The 15,600-nt window shown below is 43.1% G+C and overlaps 1 protein-coding gene across 4 annotated transcripts in view; it reads left to right on the forward strand.

Annotated features, from left to right (window-relative positions):
• LOC117771559 (astrotactin-2) overlaps nucleotides 1–15,600 on the forward strand; it is a 248,692-nt gene that overhangs the window by 207,590 nt on the left and 25,502 nt on the right. For all 4 annotated transcript variants that reach the window (XM_034602058.1, XM_034602059.1, XM_034602060.1 and 1 more), the window contains 2 exons: nucleotides 3,454–3,587; nucleotides 5,976–6,124. In XM_034602058.1, coding sequence (XP_034457949.1) covers nucleotides 3,454–3,587; nucleotides 5,976–6,124 — 283 coding nt within the window. The remainder of the gene's footprint in view (nucleotides 1–3,453; nucleotides 3,588–5,975; nucleotides 6,125–15,600) is intronic.

Consider the following 15,600-nt stretch of genomic DNA (forward strand, 5'->3'; position numbering starts at 1 on the left):
CAACCCTCCATCTGCCCCCAGTGTCCAATTTCCTGGAAGTACTACTTTTGATATGGTTCCTAGAAGCAGCCGATTGGTTAACACCATTAGCCCTGAATGATTGGAAGAGCCACCACATCAATGCATGTGTGCACGCCACACACACACACACACACACACACACACACACACACACACACACACACACACACACACACACACACACACACACACTTAGGTCACCATCGATGGTGTCCTGTGTGTGCTGACTTAGATTCTTTACAACCACTGGTGATCGTCTTATAAATCAATACTGCGGGCCAGCTGGCCAGTGTTTTCGTGTATTAGCCTCTGAAGACAGACAGTAATATGGTCAGCTTAGACTAGACAAACAGATTAATACATTAAAGAGGTCACAATGGCCTCCTTTGCCGTCTTGTAAGTCATGACCGGCTTCTACGTAAGTGAAAGGTCCAAATAGTGTTTTGGTGCCAGTGAGTCTGTGAGGCCCAAATGACGTAAAGCCTTGGAATTTGTGGCTGGACTTGCTTCTGATCCTCAGTGGCCTCGTCCTCCGCTGATCGTGTCTTCCTTTCAAAGCAGAGGGGATGATTACATTTCAGCTCAATTTGTTCAGCATCAATAAGGCCAATAAAGAGGGATTGAGGCGTATTTCGTAACCCTAAGTGCGTCGCCCCGGTTCGTGAGATAGAGTCGGTCGTGACTTGACGAAACCGCCTCGCACTGTCACAGTCTGTGCTCAGATAAGGCTTCCTTTGTCATAACACTTGGGTCTTCTACAGGACGAGCAGAGCAAGATTAGGTTGGTTTCATAACCTGTCCGGCCCCCTCAGAATGTGTATGGATCTATAGTGTTCTGGGAAATGCATGATCTGTGGTGAATCAATAAAGTATAGGGTATCTAGTGACGAGTCCCGGGCCTTTCCTCACTGACCCTGGCCTTTTGTTTCCCACATCGGCAGAACATATCCCCGTCTCTACCACCGCACACTTGACACATTACCAGATACTAACTACCACTTCTTCGTGCTTTTCTCCAAATCCTCATCCCCGTTTTACCTCCTGTGCCCCCACCCAACCCCCCACCCAACCCCCCGCCTCATTCTGTAAACCACAACTAGATTCCCTGTTTACCCAGTGGAGACTGGCTTGCATTACCCTTCAAACATAAACACGGTGGTAATCGCTTTGTCTATTTTTCACATGTGCAGCCATGCATTCAAGCGCGCAGACCCATATGGGGTTTTTCTAGGAATTTGGAGGGTGGTAAACGCATGGCGGTCCTGTGGTCTTTCTCTCCTTTTTGCCCCTAGCAGCGGAGGTCATTTCTCATATTTGTCTAGTCTATGTGCAAGCATAGACCTCGTGTAGAGCTTTTTTTTCTCGTTGCCTTTGTCTGTGGCCTGCTTCCCATCGTCATGAGGTGGCAAGACCCCTTGCAGCAGTTAGCCACATGGGTTCAGGCAAGGGGGGGAATTAAATAACCTTTTTTCCCCTTTTTTCGGTTTTCCAAGGGCCTTCGGTTTTCCAAAAGCCTTCGCTTTATATAGCGAAGGCTTACAGTGCTTGCCTATCCCCTATAATAACTGCTCATTCAGCAGGCTAATTTAGAGGGGCTTGTATGGGAGGATAAATAATGAGAAAGCCTTGACTGGTGAAGGATCCTGATCCTGTCCCACGGTAAGTTGGGGAGAGTCGGGAGTCTACATTTTCATACCTTTGTTTTTTTTTTTGTTAATCTTGGGGGGGGTTTGTCAGATTTCCTTCAGTCTCTCCGGGTTCATCCTCGTCTTTTCTCACTCTTTCCTACTCTACCACTCATTCAGGCCACTTCCACTCTCAAGATCCTTTGCCTTGAGTGAAGGCAAGTGGTATTGGGAGTCAGTTCCCATGAAAGTCTGTCGAGCCTCCTTTACAGCTAACAATGCAGTGTTGTGGAAATGCTAACATCAGCTTCTGAGTGCATACCCTGACTGTGTTTTTGGCCGCGCCGTCTGCCTCTCTGGTCAGGACTATTTCCCAAAGTCATCTCAAATGTCACTTTCACTAATCAACACACTGCAGAAATCTTCCTTGGCATTTCTCCAATGAAATGAAACAACCAACTGTGGAAATCAATCATTAATTGCTGGTGTGTGTGTGTGTGTGTGTGTGTGTGTGTGTGTGTGTGTGTGTGTGTGTGTGTGTGTGTGTGTGTGTGTGTGTGTGTGTGTGTGTGTGTGTGTGTGTGTGTGTGTGTGTGTGTGTGTGTGCGCGTGCGTGTGTTGCATGTGCCTGATACACGCTGCATGTGCGCGGTCGTCCTAAAAATGTGTGTGGTCTCATCAATTCCTTTTGCTTTCGGATAAGTCAGTGTCATGGTGTGTTGGAAACAAAGGAGTGGCTCCTCTCTGCTTTTTGGTGGATGGCTGTTGCCCAGTGATAATGTTTCCACACGGTTCCAGTGTCCTGTTTTTGTGACCATGATCAAGCACATCTCTCCAACGTTGTCTGCATGAGGCAGCGCTACCAGCCGGTCAGAGAACATAAATATCTGAGTGCTCCATTGATCCATAGTGTGAGAGGGGGAGCCAGAGGGCTGGCGAACTCCCTTGAACTCCCTCTATATCATGCCTGTGGCTTTAGGGAAAGCCCTGACATTATACTTTATTACTTTGACGGTTATATTGGCATTTTCCTGCCTTTTATAGAATGACTGCGCTTCTGCCTTTGATTTTTTTTTTTCTTCCATCGCCCCGTTAATGAAGCAGCACACGGAGATGTAAGGAGATGACATCATCTCCTTACATCTCACTACCCCACCCCCTCCGTCCCCTACCCAGGCAGACCGACAGCGACAGATGCACACATGCACACACACACACACACACACACACACACACACACACACACACCCTCACACACCAACATGCGCATAGAATGGCGGAGGTGGGGAGTGTCACAGCTTTCACACATCCATTATAAAAGTCACAGCGCATCTATGATATCACAGTGTAAGCTTGTCGATATTATGGTGCTATGTTCCTGCCTTCCGGTAATTGGGAACAGTGGGTGTGAAAAGGTCACTCTGTGCGTGTGTGTGTGCATGTGTGCGTGTGTGTGTGTATACCTGTACTGCTATCTTTGTGAGATCCATTTTGAGCCTAAGACTATTTCGCCAGCCCTCACTTCCTCAAGGGGCTATTAAAGTAAGGCTGAGGTTTGACATGTTAGCACTCATGGCTCATTTTAGGGGATTAGGCGAAAGGAAATGATTATAGTCGGTGGACAGTCATCATATGGACAGCGGTACAGGAGTGTGTGTCTACGTGTGCGTGCTGGGATATGGAGGGCAGTGGTGGGGAAGGTGGGCGGGTCGGGAGATGTGGGGGGGGGGGTTGGGTAAGCCTAGATGGATGGGCAGCGCATGTTCCAAGAGATAATTGCATTTCTCTCACCTGTTACCCTTTACAGGCCTTCAAAGGCGCCACAATGAGCTCATACTGGTGTGCTGGAAAGGGCGATGTCATTGATAACTGGTGTCGCTGTGACCTGAGTGCCTTCAGCAAAGATGGCCTGCCTAACTGCAGTCCCCTCCGGCAGCCGATGTAAGTGTGAGGTGACACCACGACACCCAGGAACTCTTGCACAGGAGAGATTTCATGGTTGCATGCACTGATGCACTGCAGACACACTCATGTATGCATGTGGACATACACACACACACACACACACACACACACACACACACACACACACACACACACACACACACCTGTCTCTACCTGATTCCTGAGCCACTGAAGAAAGTTGTAGACAAAAGTCCCCAAAGTTCTAATAACTGTCAGTCGGCCATTACACCCCTCTGAAAAGAACATGCTCTCATTCAAGGTGTCCTAACAATACCCCTGAGGATTTTCTGAGTCATCCACCCCCAGATAGCGTTGCTCTGAGAACTTCTGAAAAAGGAGCAGGAAGTTGAAAGGGCAAGGCTTCAGAGGACGAGGCCACAATCAAAGCATTTAAAATATGCCTTGTATATTATATTAGTGTATTGCGATCCAGAATGAATGCCAACGTTCACTGGCACCACTGTAGAATAATAAAAGCGTAACAAGGATAAAATATAGTGTAGCTGCTGCAAGAGAGCATTATGGGGTCCAAGACCTAATGAAATTTGCACCCAATGTAATGATTTATTTTTGGCAGAGGCCCTGTCCACATATCATCTATAACCAAATTTATACCTTGAAATAATTCTTGCTGATGTAATGTAAAGAATTGTACACCACATGGAGGGGATGCCGAAGCAAATACTATGGCAAAGATGCAAACTAATTTTCCAAATGTCGCTGATGCTAGACCAGTTCAATTTTGAAATTGCAACCCATGTCCTCATTCAGACTTTACCAGAGACGACAATACATCAAATGTTTTCACCTTGTCATTGTTGGTAAAGAGGGACAATGTCATCGCCCAACAACAAAGTGGCGTAATATGAATCTCACAACACACAGGAGTCTCATGAAAATGATTTACCGACCTTTTTAATTCTATTAGACAACGGAGGAGCAAGGCCATATAGGAGAAAATAAATCCAGAGATTTCGAGAATAAATTCGCATTTGAGACGAAAGTCATAATGATACGAGACTGTGCTCGTTCCACTCGTCTGGATAAGAAATCTTGCAAAAGAGGCGATTTCCTCCAAGTCTGTGTGGTGCCTTCTTCAGAACAGACGATTTCTAGCACATTTTTTTTCTCAAAGTCTTGATACCTATGATAATGTGGTGCTGATGATCCAAATGATTAAGTTCAATGAAGTATAACTTAACATGATTCTCCACATTCGTTATTTTAACGCAGGAGACATGATGATGTTCTGACTTCCCCCTCATATGTGACATTTGGCTAAATTATGAATTTATTTTCATAATATTACGAAATCTCCGATTTTCTTTTACCTTGAACTGACAACACATAGATGGTTTTGATGCTTAGAAAAACATATTCCTCATTTTACAGCTATGCCTTCTGTAATGATTGTACATGGGAACAAATATTTATGTGTCACATGCTCCTGAAATACAGACTGTAGGTCGGTTCAAATCCCAGCACTCTTCCAGGGACTCCAATGCTTATTCTTACGATACACACAGTTTCCAAAATCAAGGATAAACAAGGAACCTCAGTTTTTTCACGCCAACATGGGTGAGAAGTTGTTATAAAGACATCAAATGTGAACAACTACAATTCAAAAACTCAAGCGCTGCTGCTATTTACATATTGTGGTGAGACGTAGCAATACTTTACCAAAAGTGCTGGGTTTTCTGACATACGCACTGATACTTGAGACTTGGATAATGCCGCGCAAGTGTTGCACAAGTAGTTTGAGATGCTTTTATGGTTGTTTTGTTTGTGGATTGTGGTTATGGAAATGGAGAAGAGGGGTGTGGTTTCAGGCTCTCCGCGGGCCCAATGCCGCTGGCACGAAAGGCCCAGAGAAGAGTCACTGCAGCAGCCAAATCTCCCACTCATTCACTGACCAGACTGTAAGACCTGTAAAAACCTGCACTACTATTATTATTATTATTACTGTCCGTGAGGATGAAACAGAGTGGTGTGCTTTGTATGAAAGAGGGATAACCCACCTCTCTCACGCCACTGTCGCAGATACAGCTGGAGGGCAGGCGAAAATGGAAATACTGTTCTTTTATCTCTTTGGTGAAATTAAAAAGGGGAAACTGCTGGAGAACAGGTGGCATCGGAATGTTGTTTTTGTCAGAAGCCTGCCGTTTGCCATCCTGTTGTCCAGTGAGATGTTGGCAGAGGTGTGACAGCCTCAGCCCAGGAATGACCACATGAGGTTACTCTTCCATTCTCAGTTCAGGCCTATATTTTACTGCCCCATGCATGCACACTGAAATTAACAGCTTTATGTCTCATTGTTTATAATCACCTCATGTCCACATCTTAAAGTTTCTTTTCTCTGATCAGTTTTCGCTTAGCCCCTTACCTGGAGCCCTCGAGCACAATGGTGGCCCTGGAGTGGATGGATGTGGAGCCTCTGATTGGATGCAAGGTTTCTGACTACATCATCCAGCACAAACGAGTGGAGGACCCCTCGGAGGCAGAGGTCTACACAGGTGAAGAAATACAAATCATAAATATAACTGTCTAGATTTATTACACTGCAGCACGACAATGAAGGCAGCTCGTTTTTTTGCTTGAAATTCATTTGGCAATTTTACAAAGACCTTAATATTATTATATATCAGTGCTGTATAGGATGAGATTATGTGGCTATTTTGTTTGTACAAAAACTTGAACTATCATCTAATATCTACATGAAATATAGAAAAGATTCCTTCACTGTCCAAGTACACACAATTTGACCTCTGGATTCAGTAGTGAACATACAATGGGAGCAATGGAAAGCCTCAACCAGTTGGGAGGTTTAGATGCCTTGCTCAAGGACATTTAACCCGTGGATTGAGGGGGACGGGCACTGCTCATTCACCTCCCCCTCCCACACTTATTCCTGCTGATCCATGGATTTGAACCAGTGAGCTATTGGTTTTGAGCCCAACTCTCTAACCGCAAGGCCTCAACATGAAAGTCTGTCATGATTTGGAAATTTAATTAGCTTAGTGCTCATGTTTGTTGTTTTACTGATATAAACATGTGCCGAGAGAGAGGATCATATCTACATTTTGATCGTTGTGGTCGTTTCATCAACTCTTTTGGGTGGCAGTGTTTACCGCTGTTGTTCCAAATCCTGATGATCATCTCTTCCTGTCTGGATTTTGCATGTTCCACCAAACTCATCTTGGTTTTCCTCTCCCGTCCACAGAAGTGGAAATTAGGTGGATTAGAGGCTCTAAATTGTATAAATCGGGTTAATCCTGTGACTGCCTCATGACTACCAGCGTTTGGGAAAGTTTCTCATATACTCTGCTCTGCACAGGGTGTTTTAACTGCAAACAGAAGTCAACAAGGAGCCGTGCTTCAGGCCAATGGTGAGAGGATGATGAGGGCAGAGAGGATAATTAAATTCCACAGATAAATAGAATAATACATATGTTTGAGGATGTGCTGGGGAGACTCTAAACGGGAAGAGTCAAGTTACAGTTGTGGGAAAAGAGGTAAAGTTTTTGGTCTAGTTACAGAGCAGAGGGAGGATCTCGGGCTGAGGATGGGAGAAAATGACGTAGGTGCAATTTATCAGGCGCCGCGAACGGTTCTGACCGCTGTGCCGCGGGGCTAGGTAAGTGGTTGCGGTTGTGACGAGTGGCTGGGGTGAATCAGCGGAAGGGTGATAGGAGTTTAATAATATCGAAGAGATGAGGTGGTCTGGATGAAGCTGGCTTTAGTCATTGGGAAGCATGGACGGGGCCATCCATCACCCCTGGGAGGAGTGCTGATGAAGCGTGGGCACCAGCGAGCGAAGAGAGGATACAGACTGCTAGACACAGGCATGCTGGCAGAGGTGAGGTAGGAAGGGGCAGATGGTGTGGGTGACTCACTGCGCTATGTGCCAGTCACCACTATAAATCATGTCATAATAGACAGTAATATATCGATGAGAAGTCATCGTCGTCATCATTTGTCTTTAATCATCTTCTCCTGCCTTTATGCCTGTCACTCTTTATCTCGAGCTATTAGTCATGTTTCACTCTGTCAACTTTCTCTAATCGTCTCGTTAAAGATACAAAACGAATAGAGAAATTCAGTGAGGGGGTAAAAGCAACTTATTTATGTATGTGTTCAAGTATATGACCCAACGGGAGCCCTCAAAGACCTCAAGGTTTTTTGTTAATAAAATAAAATAAAATATGGAATCCCGGAAGGGTCACCGTAATAAATCTTTTGAGGATTGCTCCAAGTTCCCTCTAAAATACTGTCTGCGTTACCTTGCGATACTTTTCCATTTTATCTTGCAGAAGTTTCCCGTTCCCATCATGCAACATTTGTCATATCATTATGTGTGCAGTCATCTGTATCCGTTCAGTTTTTATGAGTTTTTCGGTTCAGGCAGAAAAATGTGGCCTGAGCTGCACTTTACTACATATCGCTCCGAAGAAGAAAAATACTGTGAGGTAATGAAAAAAGTGTTGTGCGATAACAGAAAAGTATTGTGAGGGAACAGAAATGTATTGTGGGGGAACAGAAAAGTATTGCGAGGGAGCAGAAAAGTATTGCGAGGGAACAGAGAAGTATTGCGAGGGAACAGAAAAGTATTGCAAGGGAACAGAAAAGTAATCCTCTAAAAATGTCTCACCATGACCCTTCAGAGGCTCTTTGAGGATTTTGTCAGGGCAGCAGGTTAAAGGCAGGCAAATATAAAATCACCAGATGTTGGAATCACCAGATGAAAAAACTAAACTTTTTGGCAAAAACAAACAACAAAAAAAGCTGCCTTTCAGGGTTTCCATTTAATTCTGTTATTGTGCAGTATGTAATGTTAACTGGCAGGAAACTTCCAACTCCGCGAACTCCCAGCTCTGTTGCAAATACTGAAACGTCTAGCCACTCAAACCTCTTTTGTTGTCCAAACTGTGGGCATCACGACTGCTGATACCTGAAAGACATTGCCAGGGTAGATTTATGGAACAGTAGCACCTTCTTTAAAACGATGAGATCTTGTTCTCGGGACTCAGCAAATAGAACAACATGGTGTTTGAGAAGTATTATTTTCTCACAGTTACTCCGACTTATTTAGAAATTATTGGATTTGTATTCCCCTTAGCCACCACTGGTTTCTTATTTAAGGACTGCCTCAGAGGCACTTTCTAGGAAAATGGAAAATCTTATAATGAAACCAAAAGCTGAGATAAATCAGAGGCTCAGTTAAACCTTGTGCCCCTGCTCACCTTGTATATACAAAGTAAAATACTCATCCCACGTTCTCAGGCGCAATCATTCAGTGCTTTTTCTTCTCAGCAGTGCATCTCTTGTCTTTTGCAGACAGATACACACAGACACACACACACACGTACATTCCCCTATGGAAGCCGCCAGTGAAACCAGTCTTCCACCGTTGGCAACTGAGCAGCTCTAATGGAGCAGTTTGGGGATAAATGCTTTGCTCGAGGGCATCTTGGTGGTTTTGTGGAAAGCAAGTGTTGCTCCTTCATTTTCCCTGTTCATATTTTCCAAGACTGTGTGATGATTTGAACCAGTGAGCTTGCAGGCAAGCCTCCCTCTCCGACATCTAATGGTGGATACACACTGAAGGATTACTTGGCTGATTTACAGTAAACCGTATTCAACAATCTAGACAATTGTAGGGAAAAACCCGATCCAGAGCTTAGCTGATGGTTGGCACTGTAGGGCGGTGTGAGGTGTTTCATATTCAAATTTTTAAGTGTTGTTATTAAGTTCAAGTAAAGCAAAAATGTGGTACTCCTCACAAATCTGATTTTTATGATATATTTGTCATATGTTTGTTATACAATCAGTTTGAACAGGGCGGTGTTCTGAATTTCCCCTTGTATGACGTCACAACTGGGGAGAAATAAGGGACAATTTCAACCGTACGAACAGATGCGGTTTGAATAAAAGGTTGAAAAAAAGTTTTTTAGTGCTGAATATGTAGCATTTAAATAACCCAAGATCAAAAACAAAACTAGAATGGCACGCAGTAGAGCACATACCTTTGCCAAGGTCCCACAATTCATCTGCACCAAATTTCACACAATCATTGACATCATTCCCCTAACCAAGGCAGATTTTTTTATCATCAAGATCCATGAATGATCCATGAATTATCTGATTATCAAGATGTGCCCCTGTGTCGGGATCCTTGTCCAAAATGAATAGGTCCTTTTTGGGGTCAGGTCCCATCCTTCCAAGTTTCCTGAAAATGTGTTCAGTACTTCTCGCCTGATCCTGCTGACAAACAAACAAACCAATCAACAAATAAACCAAAGAACAGGGGTTAAAACACAACCTAGTAGTTGGAAGTAATTATATCTCATTCTGAAAAAGACACCATAACAGCCCAGCATTCAATCTTTGGGCAGATGCTTATGATCACTGAAAACAGAGGACAGATGCGTAGATTAACCCGTCTGGTGGAGAGATTGAACGTAAGCTATTACCAATGTTGCCAGTGGTAAGGGTAGCAGCACCTGCATCCAGGGGAAGAGGTTCAGTCGGCACCGGCAATCACAGGAGGCTGAGGCTGCATCCTCATCCATTGCCAAGATGAAACACTGCTTCGGGCTAGTGTTTGAGACTGGAAAGATAAACAGACAGCCACACACAAACACTCAGCATGAGTCACACACTCTGAGAACACACAATTAGCCATGTGCACACTCGTGCAGATGGCTGATGTGAGCATGGAGATGCAGACACTTGGAAGCAGCCCTCACTTCTTCCCCCCAAAGCCACGTTTGTATGTCGCTACTGTCTAGACGAGGATGGGGGACGAGACTGAATCCCTCCTGAGCTAGACTGTTTTTAACATCAGTTATATAAGGAGGAGACCGAAGAGGTGTTTCTTTGTTTCAAGGTTTCCAGAGATTGAACTTCTCTAATTGATTTTCAAAAATGTTTTCTTCATTGTTTAGTTGCAGTTGAGCATTAAAATCTCCCTGTATCATAAGCAGAGTAAAGTCTAATTTATTCACAATGTTAGATGCATATGTAAAAGAATTCTGTTGTTAGTCTGTATTCATATCGTCTTTGTGCACGTCTTCTAAAGGTTAGGTATAAGGACGAGTCAGATGAGAACAATGAATAAATTAATGAATATATTTGTTGATATATATATATATATATATATAAATAAATGTTATTTTTATTTTGCTTTACACCTTACATTTATTAATATACCGAGCAGACAACGCATCTGAATTCTTGGAATCAAAACATAAGACACGACATGCGTATCAGCGAAGCCCTCAGCCAATCAGAGCAGAGTTGTGAGGCGGCCCCAAGGTGCTGCAGCTGGGTCACGTGACCCGGTGACGTTTTGCAGCATCGGCTAGATCGTTTGAAATGGACGTATCTCTTTTCGTACTAAAGATAGTATAAATAAGCCACATGAGTAAGTCAGCAGCATCATCACCTCAGTGGGGATATGTTATTAGTTATTATTTTAAACCTCCAGAGCCCTGTTGTCTTATCGTTGCAGATGAGGTGTTGCATCTGTTTTGAAAGGCAGTTGGTTTATCGACAGGCTGATTACGCTTTTATCCATGTTAATAAGCTGAATTAAATGATGTAATAGCCTGGCGGCTTGGGTTTTTCATTCGCAGCAGCTTCCTGCATGAATCAGGATGCAATCACAGAGTCCTTGAAAACCCCGACTGTGAATGGCATCTTCTCCTCTCCGCTAAGATTCACAAATGTTGCCAACGTGACTCCCTCCTGCATGACGTACTTTCCAGAAATTATACCGTGCCCCTGTTCAAGTCATGACAAAGTTTGAGTGTGTTGTTTGGAAGTGTTTCCTTCAGTTATGAACCCTCCATCAATGCGCTGGGTGACGTAAGGATCAATGATGTGAGCTGAATGGCTGCTTCCAATACCGGTCTGGCCTCTCCCTGCAATTTGTCAATTTCTTGCTCCGTGTACTCCGTCTTACGTCTCTGAACACAAATGCATCCTCATTTATCACATTAGTGATGTTTTCTGCCCTCATCATCTCAGCTCATCTCATCATCCCAGTATAGCTGCATATTTGACTATAAACACAGAAAAATATTGATACGAAAAAGTTTGTGCTATTTATGTTTTCATTTTGATTCCGGAAAATACTGAACTAAGGCACAAACCACATAAAATATGATAATAAATAAGTTTTTGTTTTTTATAGGATGTTATTGTGCTGTTTTTCAGTTTTTTCCACTAACATGGTTTCTGTCCTCCGCCTCTGAAACCCGGCGCCACAAGGTTTCATTTTTCACTTTTAACATCCTTTGTTGACATTCATCGCCAATTCCCTCTCCCTGACTTTGTCTTTGTAAGAGACAAGGTATATTTTTGTGTGTAGCAGGAGGGCTTCGGAGGGATTAGGTCATTTTGTAGCAGCACCTGTTTCTCTCCCATCTGTACAAACCATCAACAACAAGGCCCCTGTCTCCAATCCCCTCAGATCACTCCACTTATCGGTACCTTTTGTAAAGAAAAGTCATCTTTTCTTGAAGGTTTTCTCCCTGGTCTCCCACAAATCTCCTCTCTGAGGTCGACAGTGACTTGGAGATAAGTCTTGCTACTTTGATGTGCGAGGAAACCAGCTGAGCCCTTGGTTCACAGATCTAGTTGTTTATATGGATATGATTCTCTATTGGCAGCCCCCAGTATCCCCACACCACCCAGGTCTAGGCCCATATATGCATGGTTGCAAAGCATTAAAGGGAAAAACAGGCGACTATGAGAATATGCAACACCTAGATGCAACATAGATGGCTATCATGTGTTTGCACCTATGCCATTTCATTTATTTTAACATTGTGAATTTAAATACCTTTTGGTGAAATGGAACCCACTACACCAACCAAGTAGCTGTTTTATTGTTGTTGTTTTCCATGGCTATTTCAGGGTTATTTAAGTCTGCCATATCCAAACAGTAACACCATCAGTGCATACTCACCATTACCAGGCTCCACTGCTTTTGTTGATTTGCAATGTGTCATCTCACAATTACACTGACATAGACCAGAGTTGGTCCTATTGTTCACATTAGCAGTTAATCACAAGAGGTTGTCTCCTCGCTGGCAGTTGAAAGGGAAAACAAGGCTCACGTCAGTAGCAGATGCTCCTTCGTATCCTTGAAAGCCTCCCATTTCCACGAAACAAAGTCAGGATTTTCTCCTCAAGGAATCTGTACTGACGGCGACCTGGTATCACTCTAATCACCTTAGATGTATCCTGAACTCGACTGTTGCTTGAACTCCCTCGTGGAGTCATCTAGCTCATGTCATGGCTAGAAATGCTGCTGTTCATTTGATTCTGCTCTGGGTGATTTAAAGTTTAAATCTTATTTTCAAGCATTGGTGGGGAATCCAAGAAGGTATTTTCTTCATTCAGCACATAAAATTAGCTATTTGATTTTTAAATAGAAACAGAAGTAGGGTTATGCATTTGAACCTTTGTTGTATCAGCACAGTTAAGATAAGATAGATAAGATGAGATTTACCTTTATTGATCCTTCGTTGAGGAAATTCACAAGTTGGTGTCGTAACACCCTTCTGCCATCGAGGACATGTTTACCACTTTTTGTTAGCTAAGATAATAAACACCATTCAAATGGATTCTACATCCATTAATCCAAAGGATCCTAAGGTTGACCTTTGGTCTTAGAACTGGGACTAGGACATATGGGTAATTCCTGCCAGTAAACAAGAAAAAGCTGGATAACAACACTCAATAGTGATGTTGCCATCTAGTTTGGGGAAGTTAGTGCTCAGGGACCGATGCTCAAAAACTTCTACAACTATGTTGAAGATCAAGATGCTCCCAAATTAACATCCTTCATAGTCATCCACAGTCTGTAGCAGCCTAAAAGATATTGTCGGAGGAGTGTCGTGCTTGTGCGATACAGTCAAAAGGCAATATGCTTTAGTTTGGGTGGGCAGGAGGGTGTTTTATTCACAACTTTCATCCTGTCTTTGTCACAATGACTAACAGTGGGAGAGAGGGTATTGCAGACACAGTGGTTACTGCCAAGTCCCGGGTCCTGAGGTTTAGTGTTGAAGACGTCCGAACACTGCTGGTGCCAGATGTACAGATGGAGCAGACAGAGAGGGATCACCTGCTCCTCCGAGGCAAGAGGGGCACTGAGTCACTGAGATGATGCATATAGGTGAAGATGAGGTCATCCCAGATTTTAATTAATTTTCTCGGTAGTGCGTAAGTGCTGAAAAAGCCAGATACAGGGGTGGATTTTAATGGTCAAGTACTAAAGACTCAACGACCCTAATTACTTATTCTAATTGGCAGGCAAGTTTAAATGTTAATTTTGTCAGCAAGGGAAAGTAAATAAGCTTGTAGACCCTGTCACAGGGCAGTGATTGTGGGAAACAGAACTATATTTAAAGGAAAGCTATCATCAGTGATGTTTAAACCTTTGTATACCTCTCATATACCCTCCTCATCTCTATCTGCTTGCGTCTCATATTTCAAGATATGGAGCATAAGTCAAATGAAACCCTTAGAAAGTGATTCGACCAAGTGACTATTGGGAAGAGCATCATATTCTGGAAACCCTATATCTGCAAACAGTATTTAATTGTGTATTGCATTATTCGGAGGAAACTGCATAGATAGGCAATGATCAGTGGGTGCATGTGAAAAGCAAATAAATAAAAGTCATATAAAAGGGTTTATTAGTTGCTTTAATGGCTGCATTGTCTCTACCACTGCAATATGCAAATGGAGCAGTACCTTAAAACGTTCCATTAACTACAGTGGTTTAATTTATGTACAATTTCAAAAAAGGAATATCTATAGATCTATAGAAAGTTCCATGTACTATTTCATTCAGTCTTATCTTTCAATAACTTGTATTTATGTATTCAATAGTTGTTTTTTTTAAATCAACAATGAATAAGGAAGGCATGTGGAGTTGTTTGCTCAATCCTATTATTCAGACCGTTTATTCTAACCTCAAGGCTCTCAGACCATTGTGTAGTTGTTGTTTTTTTTTTACCACCCTCCACTCCTCCTGCGATTTTCAGTGATGGATGTGCTCAAATGAGTGATCCACTTCACTGGGCCCCGTGCAGGCCTCTAGATGGCACACCAAGGCAGAGGCAGCAGTCACAGAGAAGCCGGTTGGATAGGCAGTGCTGATGCACCGCGCGTGTAGTGTGGGGCTCAGCATTACTGCACAAAGCATCTGGAGTATGTAAGGAGACATTGATGATCACAGATGACATTAAGAAACTGGATAAGAGTGTTAAAATCGATAAAATGCTAAAAAGAAAAGTCTGTAGAAGTAGCTCTCATGCCTGCAATGGTCAGAAATTGGTGGCAAACCAAAACAAAATTGGAAATTATTTGAACAAACAGTCATGTCCTTTCAACCTGTGCTCTTAACCTGTGATCAAATTACAAATGCAACCCTCTGAGGCTATTTTGATTTTGCATTAGTGGCGAGACCAATAACTCACCGTGTTTCATTCAAGTTTTGTTCAAACTTTTGTAAGGTTTTGTAAGGTACCACAGCCAGAAAATCTTTGTAACCAAGTGAGCATCTTATACCATGATTGCAACTGCAGAATCCCATGTTAAAAGATGTGTTCTGTTCTGACTGTGTTCTGACTGTATGGGAATGATTAGTGGCCTACCTGCACTATAATGTCAGACATCCTTCAGCTCAGTTTCCTGTGTATCTCACTGGGAGTTCCCAGAATGAACAGAACGGGCCAAAAAAATGTAATGAAATTTGTCTAATAAAAGGCTTAACCCAGAGTATACCCTCATTGGCTGAATTCCGAAAAGCTTCTGGATTCCATCATCCCATTTTTCACAATCCCCCCCATTGTCTCGTCAGCTGCTAATTTGCGTGGCTTGTCTTTAAATCACAGTTATGCTGAGGTGACACTTTTTAGTGAGAGCGCTCATCAGCGTAGCACTGTGCTCCCCACAACCCTTGCACAAATGCACA

The sequence above is a fragment of the Hippoglossus hippoglossus genome, chromosome 12 (genome assembly GCF_009819705.1).
Source record: "Hippoglossus hippoglossus isolate fHipHip1 chromosome 12, fHipHip1.pri, whole genome shotgun sequence".
Taxonomy (NCBI): Eukaryota; Metazoa; Chordata; class Actinopteri; order Pleuronectiformes; family Pleuronectidae; genus Hippoglossus; species Hippoglossus hippoglossus.